Genomic DNA, 12,945 nt, shown 5'->3' on the forward strand with positions numbered 1-12,945 from the left:
CACCTGAACCTCGGCTTGTAGTTTAGCATTAGATGTGGCATGCTCACGTCCAAGCGCTCCCTCCCCCCAAAATACACTAATACACGACTGTAACCACCTCTTGCATATTCATGAAGTCACACATTAACCAGGAGGAGTATTCGTCAAAATGCTTCCTGTCCAAAGGGCTCGTTCTGCTCTGATGGGTCACATCCATCACACCGTTTCAAATTTGAGCAATAGGCATGCCCCAATCCATTAATACCATCCCATAAAGCCTAGTAGAGCGGTCTGTCCGTCTGTCTATGTAGCATTGCTGTGTGAGGGTGGATGACATACTTGAATCTGCAGTGCAATCTGGCAGCAGAGTGGCCAAGCTGTTAAGGTGCCACCAAGCCTTAAAGCAGCTGGCACGGTGCAATCTGGAGCATGTACGCAAGTTAATAAACTCTGTGGGTAAAACTTAATATGCATTCAAGCAGACATACAATGTCATCGCAATCTGTGTGGCATAAAAGCCTGAAACACAACTACACAAACACACAGCCTGTAAGCAAACACGGGGCTATCCAGCACAGGTTCTTTCTCTGTCTGAGTGGCCCGACTTCATTAGTACCCAGAAAGAATGCAGCTCATTAATGAATGTCATTAAGGCAGGCGGTGAAGCGCTGGGTGGCTGCCAACAGGACGGCTGCTGGGTGGCATGTAGGGAGGGGACGAGCCACGGCCAGAGCAAGTGGAGATACCACTGCTTCTCTGCCGGCTGCTCCCAAGGGAGATGGAGAGAGTTAGAGAAAAGGAGTATGAGAATGTGGGGGTCTTAACTTATGATTGAGTTTGTGGGTTTGCTAAAGGGATGGGGGGCGTGGGGGTTGCAGGCGTGTGCCATCTTAATGGGGCACGGCAGACGCCATTTTGAGAGGCGATGCAGCGAGTTGCCATTTTGAAGTGCGCTGCATGGAGAAAATAGTTTGAAAAAAAACAAACCTCAGATAATTGCAACACGCCGTTTGCGACGGTTTGACTTCAGATCAGCAACCAGAATTCTTTAAGTCACCAGCTGTTCAGTTTCTCTCACATTCACACGTTCACACAAAGAGCATTTCAGTTTCTCTTTTTGTTCAGTGTGAGGTGGAACCACGGTCACTTTGTTTTGCATCTCAACACAGATACCAGTCAGTGTTCTCACTGTGTACGGAGACCGTCTTAAATGTGTGATCACATTTCTGTCGCAGTCTGAAATGGACAGAAGCTTTTGTCTCATTCCTGTGCGCAGGTATTCAAATCTTTTACTTTCAGACTTGAACTTTCTTACAATCACTGATAGAGTCCTTTGATAACAAGGGAAACATTTATCAGAAACAATGGAAATATGTGTACATCCAAAATGTCAACTACCTAAGAACTAAGATAAGCAATGTCAATTTGGGCTTGACAATTTTATATTTCTGTTAAATCACCCTTGGGTTGATACCATAAACATGAAAATCACTACATTTTATCTAATGTCTAACTTACATTAGTTTGTTAGCTCTGTCTACATTCTGCTGCTGCTCCAGTACCTCAAGACGCTGACGTCTGCACATCCTCACACTGATCCGAGGCCTTGTCTGGCGTTCAGGACTCGTCTACTCCCATCTCTCTTACTAAGGAAGAAAGCACGTACTTAAGCATTCAAGTAATTAGTGCTAATCAGGCATGCACTGACCTAGCAGGCGGCCATATTGATTTCAGAGGCTAATCAAGGAAAAGCTTAATGACATGGCAATTAAAGTGCTCCAGTATGTGAATTACCCCTGCGATTAAATGCTATGGGGATCCAGTGTGGTAGAAAATTATCTAAAGTGTGATCTTCTGCAGCGTGAACAGACAGAGGATATGAGCTGATGAATTCACGCAGTCTGGTTGTTCATGTTACGCTCCTCAGCAGGTTGGGTCTGTAAAACGTATTGACGGGTGAAAAAAAAACAAAAAACAGCATATACAGTAGCTTTAAAAGGACAGTGTTCAGTATAGCAAATGAATAAACAAAGAAAAAATAAATAAATCAAAGAAAGTATATATTTACAACTTTAATCTTTATTTCTTTAAAATAAGATAAAGGAAAATTTGTTATTATCAATAATACAAGTACAAAAAAATTTATCAGAACACAGACGAATATACAGGACAGGGCATGACAGTGACAGCGTAGGGAATTTATATATATATATATATATATATATATATATATATATATATTTATATATGGTTCAAACAGATAAAGATCCTTGGTATATTGTGGAAAATAGCAGAAGAAGTGGGCTGGTCAATGGAAGTCAAGGGGAAAGGCTTGAAAAGTATCTAAATCTAGTCAACTTGGCACCAACAGACCTGCTTCTCTTTCCAGTTTCAGCCAATACACTTGCAAACATGCTCCAATAAATAAGGCACTGTTATGGGCCCAGAGGCGGGAAAAGTACGTGTGTGAGTGTGTATATGTGAGAATAATCTGAATAAGTGGACCACAACTGATGGCAAACTTTCACATTTTATATCGTGCATAAATACCTACTCATCTTAAAATCACTCTTAAGATATTTCTATTAATAAACAATGATATTTATAACTGGGAATTTCAAAAAAAAAAAGACGTCAAGAACTTGACTTCCATCTTTGATATGACGACATTTAACAAAGTTAAAGCAAAACACAGCTTGTGACAAAAAAAGATAAACTCAAACATATGATGTGCTATTTGATGACCTTTTTTTTGTTAAACTGTGGAGAGAGAGCTGTGTGACGCTGCTCCACACAGACAGACTGGTATGACCGTATGCGTGTCCCATGTTGGCAAAGTGCTGCACGGCGCCCTTCCAGCATGCTTGTCAATGGCAGACTATGTAGTGATCAAGTGCAATAACGAATATCATCACTTCCCACTTATGTCGATACAGCTGTGTGCATAAAGACGGAAAAACTGTGCTTCTGTTACGGCATGAATTCTTATAAGCACTGCTAAAAAAAACATCAAACTTAAGTAAAACTGGACGAGATTAACATGTTACAGGTTAAGGCAATTCTGACACTGAAAAGGTATTAGGCGTCAGTCCGTCCTGTTTGGCAGATGCCTAATGTTTGGCACCACAAGTAAAAACCACAAAGGTTAACTGTAAGATCTGGAAGCAGGTAAAAATCAAGCTGCAGCACATTATGGAGAATCAAACTTCTCTTCACTCTTTCTGTCAGCGATAGTGAGAGGATAGTGTTTGTTAATGAGGCAATAAACTGACAGCGACGGTCCATTCGGCCGCCGAAAGTCACTGAAAATAAAGTCCCTCTGGCAGGCTTTTAAGGTTCTGTCCCACCTGTGAGATGGAGATGGATGGAGTGGAGGGCTGGGGTGGTGGGACGACTATCAATGAAGGTCAAAGTCTCATAGCAAATGAATTACACCCAGTTGAAGCCACCTGCGGCGGGGGCAGGCGGCGTCTACATCTCGTGGGCAGCAAGATGATGTTCAGGGATACCGTTCGCGTGAGGAACCACTGTGTTATTCTCATTGAGGCGCCTCACGCGATACATTTCATAGTGGATGCTGCTGGTGATGTCCTTAATGTTCTGCATATGGGTCCTGAAAGAAACGCACATATACACACACACACACTCATGAGAAACCACTAAGAGACAGACAATAATATCTCCATATATCAAACATGTGCTTTTGTTACTTTTTAATGTTTTAAATGTGTTTAATGTTTTCAAACTCTGCTGAGAGGGAAACTTTTCTCTGCGATCACAAAATCCAGCTGTTCCTTACAAAACATACAGATGTTTGATGTGGAAAGTTGAACCCTTCAGTGCACATACTGCATCATTTTTTCAGATTTGTTAATATTAATTAGCTATCTGGATTATTTAATGGGGTTGAATGAACAGATGCACTTTGAATTTTTATCAAGTAACTGAACTTTTTTTATAGAACAACAACATCCGAAGTAAATTATTATTCAAAGCAAAGTATTTTTATACATCATAAAAACATGTCAGGAGAGGATCTTCAAAAACACGTTTTTTTAATTTCTATTTTATTTGATTGGGACGATGCAACTCAACATAGCCCCAATATGGCAGCTTGGCACTGGTGGGATACACAGAGAGTTTATAGCTATTGCTAAGTTTCAACTCTTGTCCCTAGTTGGGCTTTTACATATAAAGTGAAATCAAATATGCAGATGCCAGTAAATATCATAAAAATAGATTTAATATGGAATAGAAATGTACAATACACTAAAAAGCATATGCACCATACACCAATAATAATTAGTACAACTGGCTGGAAATGCTTTTAGCCGGCATTTCACTTTTGTTGTAAAACGTCTGAAATGAATTTCACTTGGTAATGTGTACCACAGTCGACAGCCCTTTATGGAGAAAGCTGATTGTCCAAATTTAGATCTACGCTGTGGCAGAGCGACACGAGGCTGCATGAAAACCGACAGAATTTAAGGCTGAGACATACCGACATGGAGACAAAGTTTACCCTCACCTGATGAGGAGATCCCGTAAATAGGCAAACTCACAGTGGGCTATGTTCTCAACTGAGGGGGAGAGAGAAAAGTTATGAGTTGTCAGAAATTAGTCAAAGAGAGCTAAAGAGAGCTAGAAGTACTGAAAGAGACAGTGTGGCAGCTGTGAGCTATGCTTGGCTGCTATAAAGTTTCCTAAACAGTCCACTAGGTGGAGCCACTGTTCTCAGTGTGATGCCCCTACAGACAGAGATTACTGAATGCTGTCTCATCACCCAGATGCCCTCAGTGCACATCTCTGTTGCTAACTTCGTCTCTGTAGAGCCCTTCTGAAGAGATAAGACTAAGATCTGCTCAAAATTCCTGCCAGACGTGTGTGTGTGTGTGTGTGTGTGTGTGTGTCTGCACAGCACACTCTGCAGGAAATGAAACTTCCTTAATGAGACACTTGATAGAGGGTTGGTGCGTCCTGTCTGGAGTGGATAATGTGATTAAATATTGAAAGACCTGCAGTAAGAATAGATGTTAACAAAACATAACAGTGCACTGGTAGACTATTGGCCAACTGATAAAGCTCAAGTTTAAAAAACACACAACTATTAATCTACTATATTTTACTAACTTTTATGAATTGTCACCTAAAAACAAACTACACCAAAAAAGTTCTCCCGTCCTCAACATATTTTATTTCCCATATGAGCATCCACGGTGCATCCTGTGTGACACAGAAGGGGGTGTTTGGGGGGGGACCAAGTAAACAAATCAGGCCTCTTCTGTCTGCTGGAGGCCTGAGCCAGCTGCATGGCACACGACGCCAGTCTGAAAACTGAATGGAGTATTGTTTTATTGACTGACTGACTCAGTGAAGCCTTTACACACCCCCCTTTTGTCTTTTCTTCTCAACAAAAAAAACACTTCCGGGATAGTTATGTGCATTACTGACGGATTCTGTACTCAAAGTGTCTCTCATTTCAAATAGAAGAACAAAAAAGGAGAGAACAGGGAGTGAAATGGGAGGACAGAAGGAGGGAGAGAGTTGTACCTTCAATGGTTCCCCACTTGGTTTTCCTCCCCAGCAGCCTCCTGCCGTTGACCTGGTACTCCTGGTCGCTGCCCACTACAGCAAATGGGATCATCTCCTGCTCACGTGTTAAAGGTCAAGAGACAATGAAGTCAGAAATATTGAAGTTGAGTACATTAAGAATGACTCTGAATGGATCAAGGATGACAGTGCTCTGTGGAAACGCATGTCTGAGCATTAATGAGGATGACAGAGTCACAACTAACGATCCTCTTACCCTGATCTTCTCATTGATCATTCTGTCCTCTGCATCCTCGTCAAATTCTTTCTGAGGGTACACATCAATCCCGTTGGCTCGCAGCTCTTCCCTGATCTGGTGAGACCGTGTTGGAAAAAAGAAAAGAGCAAACTTTTAACCCGCTACAGTTCTGAAAGGATACAAACTAAGGCCTTTAATTGCAGGAGTAATTAGGCAGACGCGCTTGATGTATTCTTGAGAGACATCAAACTAATAAACCTAAATCTGCACAGTGTACAGATTAAGGTGGCATTAACACTAATCTGCCTTTTAATCTACTCCAAAAGTTTGGGCTTAGTGGCTAATCGCCGCCTGTATACAAACAGAACAGAAAACCTATGAAAGTGGCCTGTGCATAAACCTGTGCACACACCAAGTCTTCCATGCATACACACAAACACAAAGACTCACAGATGAGCATGTACAAATAAATCAGGGGGAGTTTACCCTCCTCATTGCTAATGAGAGGAGGGGAAATTCTGAGATCCTCAAGGATGCTGCCAATAAAAACATACAAACGAACGGCTGCAGCCTTATTAACTGTGTAGAGGAGGTGTATAAATTAAAGAGTGGGAGAGACAGACAGAGAGATGCTCCGGAGCTCTTATTTTGTGTTTGTGTTGTCTTGTCTTGAAAGTACAAGAACAAACCAAAGAAAACCCCAGGAAGTTTTCCTATCTTTGGCTACTGCGCCACAAATATGAAAAATGCAACCATGGAGAGAGAGAGAGAGAGAGTTTCTGGATTATAGATGTTGATTTAAATGGGAGAAAAAAGGAGAAAATTGTGATAAACGAATATACGAAACGATAGAAAGGGCAGAAAGATTTTACCTTCTTTTTGAAGAAGTCCCTCTCCTCCAGGGTGAGAGTATCTGCTTTGGCAATGACTGGGACAATGTTGACCACCTTACTGAGACGTCTCATGAATTCTACATCAAGAGGCCGCAGACTGAGAGGGAGAGAGAGGGATTAGGGAAGCGGACATTAGATGCAACAACATGCATGTGAAACTGAATGAAATGTGTTGCACAAAACTTTTCCCACCACCAGATGTTCCTCACAACTGTCAGATGAAGGAAGTAGTGCACCTACTAACACTAACACTACAATAACACGAGGTATTCACAGTTCTAACTGCTGCATCTATCGTACTGTACGATGTGTGTGAACAGCTGCTTGGTAAGGTTAAGAGGACTTGTGTTCATTTTGAGGAGCTCAGGTCCTTCCCGCAGTCTGACAAAGGCATCCGCATGCAGTTACGGCGGAGGATTCTGGCCTTGCTGACAACACTTCGACAAAGACTGGCATTTGTCAACAAGGACACTCGTGCACTCAAGCAAGAGCACACTGAAAGAGACAAAAGTACAAAATTGATTGGCTGCTCCTAGACACCCAACACAGACTCTCCGTCTCCCTCGTCCTTCCTGCCTCTCTCCCATTAGACTTTTTAAGGAAAACCCTGAGCAGCTGCTGGCAAGCCCATGTGACATCTGCAGTGTTGGATCAACATGAAACGTTGCTGGATGGGGCACAGAGACGGGGGGCCATTTCACACCAGCCCCCTGCCTGAGCAAAGACGGGCCATGACACAACAGTGCAGCACTTGAATGGTGATCTATGGTCAACTGTGCGTCTTTGTGTGTGCTCAAGCAAGGCCGACAATCCACAGCTGCTCAACATTTTCCCAAGACTTGCCGTTGCACTCGACTAGAGTTACACAAATGTAAAAGCTATAAAAACGCGCGGTGAATCCATCACTTGATGGACACATGAGTCTGTGTGCAACCACCCCCTCATTTCTTCTGCTAGTATACCCCAGCCCCCTGAGCTCTGAACAGTGAGGGGCTGAGCCAACAGAGCGTGGAGAGGGAAGGCAGGTTATGCAGTTCGATCAGACCCAGATGTGTGTGTCTGTAAGAGATCCAGGATCCAGAAGAGAAACTTGGGACATTGTGCTGCTTCGGGGCCTGGCGAGAGCAGCCCATCTGTCCTGTGCGTGTGTGTGTTTTGGGGGGTGGGGGGACTTGTGTTCTGGGAAATGTTGCATTGTGCTGAGCGGAAATGTGTAGGGACATGTGTGTTTTCGATGGTGCTTCACACTGAAAAGCTTGAGAATAAATGAAGAAAATCTGTATCTATATCTGATCTGCTGGCACATGATCAACACACTGTTACTGCCAGTGGCACTGGGGGGGTGCTGATGCTCCAGTTGATGTAAATTAATTGTGTCACCTACAGGGCCGTCAGGTCAAGTTAACCTTTGCTAATAAATGACATGACTGCTAACCATAGTCACCATTTGGTCGACTCTGTGATCGCATCCTGTTTTGTTTGTCCTGCATGAGGACGCGCATGAACAAGCCCATGCACACAGGTGACACAAACGCACAATCCCACTGATCAACAGGTGGATGTAATGCACTGAGAACTGCAGCAATACACCAACAAAGGCAGCGAAGACGTGCTTGCTAGTAAACATAATTTTAAATCTTGCATTGCTTACATTTGCTTCATGAGGAAGGAAAATGCATTCAGTACTTTAATTTGGCCTAAAAAGATTTTTTTTGGTGAGCAACACTCAATGTAAATAAAAGCTTGGTTTGTTTAAAGCAATCTGCACTGGAGATCTTAATGAAGTTAGCCAGCCGCTGGCGTCAACTTCACTGTCCAGACTTTGAGAGTTGTTTCAATCTTTGCAAACAAATCTCAGCATGTTAAGAAATAAATGTTTAACATCTTGACATCTTGTGTTATTTCTTATCTAAATGCAACTGATGGCAGCACCGATATCCTTTTTGTGATGGCATTGACAAAGAAGAAGAGAGAAACAATACTCAGGCATTCTCAGTTGTGTGCGTTTGTTTTTCAAGTGGAACTTGTATGTGCTCACATGTCTATATTTAACCATGTCTCAGTGTGTCCATACCAGTGTCCGGTCGGGGGGATGAAATATATGCAGCAGTGGACTCTGGAGTCTGGAATCCTTTTCTTCCTGTTGATGTTGATCTCCTCCTGCAGGTACGCCTCGTACTGGTCATTAATGAACTTCATGATGGGCTGCCAGCTAGACAATGGCGGGGATGGATTGTGGGAATGATGAGGGAGCAGTGGAGAGGAAAGAGATGGACAAATTAAAGAGGAAAAGAGGAGGAAACGCAGAGGTAGAAAAGACAGAAAGGGAGATGAGGGGAGTAGGAGGGGCTCACAGAGTGTGTGTGTGTGTATGGGGGGGCAATAACAGGAAACGTAAGACAGCAGGAAAAAGTAAGGAGACAGAGAGGAGCTTCTGGTTAGACACAATTTAAATCTTGTAGTGTACCAGTTCTCGTTGTTGATCTGGTCTCCAAAGCCTGGTGTGTCAATGACTGTCAGCTTCATCCTCACTCCTTTCTCCTCGATGTCTACACACACACACACACACACACAAAAAAGACAGAAACACACACACACAAAGTCACGTAGAGCCAGCACACTGTATACTACAATACCAAACACACTGTGCACTTTATAAACAGCGCTGCAGATCTAAAAAACGTGGCGTTATCCTGCAATTGCACTGTCTATTTCTCGCCTGAAAATGTATTCAGAAAGTGCTTTGAGGACATAATTGGTGATAAATTTGAGAACATTTTCAAAATAGCTGCCAATTTTGAAACTGTGCTGGTTTTGTGAGGGCTAAGAAAACACTATATTCAGTGATTATATCATCCATGATTACAGTTATGAAAGAGAATCAGAATTAAAGAAAAAGAGGGAAGAAAAGCAGAGACAAAGGAGGAAAAAGGGACTGAATGTTTGGAGTGACTAGACAAGCTGCACGACAGACTTCACCATGTAAGGCTTAGCACAGGGAAAAGCGTAAATACAGAAGAGAAAAACAAAGTAGGGGAGTATGAGATGGGTGTATTTGGGGCTGACAGACGCTACAGACACAGGCAGACAGAAAAAAGCCATAAAGAAGGGGGACAGAGAAGTGGGGGACATACCATGACTGATGGACTTTATTTCGATTGTTTTGGGGATCTTCTCCTGGGCCATGGCCAGCACTGACTTACGGCTGACTTTAGACTTGAACAGTGTGTTCATCAGAGTCGACTTTCCCAGGCCACTCTGTCCTGTAAGCAAAGACCCCAATCAGATGGGCAGACAGTGAGGAGAGACCCACACACAGACACACACACAGACACACACACACACAGACACACACACACACAGACACAGACACAGACACACACACACACACACACACACACACACACACACACACACACACACACACACACACACACACACACACACACACACACACACACACACACACACACACACACACACACACACACACACCTCAAGATAAAACAGTGACTGCTTGCGATTTAGGTGTCTAACAGTCTACACACTGAAACCATAATAACACCAAACAAGATTCGATGATTATTTTCCTCTAAAGTTTAAAACTCAGGGCGACTCCATGCTGTCAGTTGTTGGGCTGAAGCAGTGACAAGCTGCAGGACATCAACCCAAACTCTTCTTTTTTGTAAAACAGTCAGGGTTTGGAATAATGTGCAGATAGCCAAAGTGGAAAGAATGGAGTGTGAATATGAAAACTTTTAAACATCCTTTAATGATATCATTTGCACACACTTTTACCCTATATGACTGCATAAATGGTTATCGTGTTCTTGGAGTTGATAATACAGTCATCTCCAATGATAATACAAGTTTATGTTGTAATTGGCTGATAAAAGGCTCTACATACGGATAAGATGGAGGGCAATATTAGTGTAGAAGTCCATGAACCAGAGAGACTCCCTTATCTGTGAATCATCATTGACTGCCTGTTTATATGGATGGGGCCATCGGAGACCCTGCACGCCATGCTAACATCACCACAGGTTAATGAAGAGGAGTCTGGAGGGGCCCACTGGGCGGCCCAACATTCCCCGTTCAGCTTCAGGTTAAGTCAACATTGAGACCTTTACTCATTTATGGAGACACACATTCAAACAGAGTCGCATGTACAGGCAGTCGGCAGCACATGCAAACATGACACTACACAACCAGTGCAGAAGCCAAGAGCTGCAGATTTTAATGAAAAAATGTCATTCTTCACTTTGAAGTTCAGGAACTGACAATCACTATGTGCAAAATTTGCATTCCATCCCTCCATTTAAGATATCTTTTATTGGTGCATATGAAGAAATTCATCCTGTCCATCTTTGGCAGCATAGATGCCACAGCTTCCACCCTGTCTGTAACAGCTGCATTTCTCCGTGTCTTGGTCCAACATTCTTCCACTAACAACCGTTGCTACAGTAATACGGTGCCAGGGTCCCACTCTTGTTTATGCAGCACACAGCAGTGTTGAATACGTTGAAAAAATGTTATTTTTACATGATGAGGACAAGACAAAATTATTAGAAACAAAAATATCTGCAATAAACATAAACATGCTTATCCATGTGTCATTGACGTGAGATACTGCATCATCTTAAGCATAAAGCTTCAAACCCAATCATCCAACAGCATCATTGCTTCCTACACCACTTTTTTTTTTTTAAAGTAATGGAATACAGTTTCACCTGAAGCAAAAAAAAAAAAAACACATGGAAACCAAATTTGTTTATTTTTGTTTACCATGGCCCCCACCACCATACACAACTTGATCTCAACCCTCGGGCTGCTTCTTAAACAAGCTTTTTTTTATTTGCGGATGAAACAGACCAACCGGCGCAGGATCATCCAGAGGAGACAGTAAGGAGGGGGGTGTGGGGTTTTATGGTGGCCTGTCTACGGTTGAGGTGTGTGTGTGTGTGTGTGTGTGTGTGTGTGTGTGTGTGTGTGTGTGTGTGTGTAATTAGCCGCCTTTTTAAAAGCTGTCTGATCACAGTGATGAGGGCTCAGTGAGAGAGAGAGAGAGTTTTTAAGTCCTGCTGTGTGTGCCTGCTTATTAAAATAAAAATGGGGCCTCAAACCTTTTCTGTCTAAACCTGATTACAGAGAACGCCTGAATAACAGGACACATGTTACAAAAAGCTGATTGAAGATGTTTTGAGATCAACACATGTTTAAGTGTGATGGTAACAGTTTGATATTACATGTGAAAAGGACTTAAGAGTCATCTTCCTGATTAAAAACCCACAATCTTGGTGTACCATTCATCATTATGCATACAACAGAGGAACGCCAGGTTTTGAGTGCCGTCCCTGACACAGGTAGACATCTTTTAGCAAGAATCCCTACATTAAGTTATATTTGATCCATGTGGGGAAATCCATCCTCGCCAAATCCAAACTTTCTCACGCTAGCTCAAACTAAATCTGGACATGAGTAAATGGAACCGTAGCTACTTACCCACAACCATAATGTTGAGCTCAAAACCCTGCTTCATGGCCTTCCTCCTCATCTGCTCCAGAATGGCATCAATACCCACGTAACTGAAGTCCACCACGGGGCCACCGGGTTTCTCCCCGTACAGGGCACCCACCGCTGGGGACACCATAGCATCAGGCACCACCGCCTCAGACATGGCACTGCTGCTGTAGCTGGGAATCACCTCTGGCCCTGAGTTGACAGACAAAGAGAGAGAGAAAAGATTAGAGGGAATGAGAGGAGGGTATGAAGTGAATGGGGGAGGAGAGAAGTGATAGATAAATGTGTAATTAGCAACCGCGAGAATATGAAAAACAGGCGATACAAGTAAGACAAGGAAGTGGACAGGAGAGGTGCATAGCACAGAGTTTGGTATTGGAAAGCATCCACATTACAAGAGGAACTCTGTGAACAACATGTTGCACTAAACTGTACCAGATATGCGATTGGTGTCGATCTTCTCATCTAACTATTGGCAAAAAATGAATAAACTTACTTCCCAAAATGTTAAACTATTCCTTTAGTTATCAGCAACTTTTTGATCCATGAAAAGCACAATAGATATAAAAATAAAAATAAAAACTTGGTAAACTGCTAGCTCATCAGTTTTTTGGAGGTTCCTGCTGGGGATTTTGAAAGTGGCTGTTTGGTTGTTTTAGCCTGTTGCTTTTTAAATCATAAAAACACACACCTATCAAAAACACCTCTAGACTTTGAAACTGAGAGGATTGGCTGGCCTCATGCCAACAAAGGCTTTTGGCTCAA

At 42.7% G+C, this 12,945-nt stretch overlaps 1 protein-coding gene across 5 annotated transcripts in view; it reads right to left on the reverse strand.

Annotated features, from left to right (window-relative positions):
- Positions 1-2,038: 2,038 nt before the first annotated feature.
- septin9a (septin 9a) overlaps positions 2,039-12,945 on the reverse strand; it is a 71,481-nt gene continuing 60,574 nt past the window's right edge. For all 5 annotated transcript variants that reach the window (XM_070848712.1, XM_070848714.1, XM_070848713.1 and 2 more), the window contains 9 exons: positions 12,163-12,372; positions 9,795-9,923; positions 9,128-9,209; positions 8,735-8,872; positions 6,640-6,757; positions 5,786-5,881; positions 5,530-5,626; positions 4,508-4,559; positions 2,039-3,592 (listed from right to left, as the gene is read on the reverse strand). In XM_070848712.1, coding sequence (XP_070704813.1) covers positions 3,451-3,592; positions 4,508-4,559; positions 5,530-5,626; positions 5,786-5,881; positions 6,640-6,757; positions 8,735-8,872; positions 9,128-9,209; positions 9,795-9,923; positions 12,163-12,372 — 1,064 coding nt within the window. In that variant the 3' untranslated portion in view covers positions 2,039-3,450. The remainder of the gene's footprint in view (positions 3,593-4,507; positions 4,560-5,529; positions 5,627-5,785; positions 5,882-6,639; positions 6,758-8,734; positions 8,873-9,127; positions 9,210-9,794; positions 9,924-12,162; positions 12,373-12,945) is intronic.

Source organism: Pempheris klunzingeri, chromosome 17 (assembly GCF_042242105.1).
Source record: "Pempheris klunzingeri isolate RE-2024b chromosome 17, fPemKlu1.hap1, whole genome shotgun sequence".
Lineage (NCBI taxonomy): Eukaryota > Metazoa > Chordata > Actinopteri > Acropomatiformes > Pempheridae > Pempheris > Pempheris klunzingeri.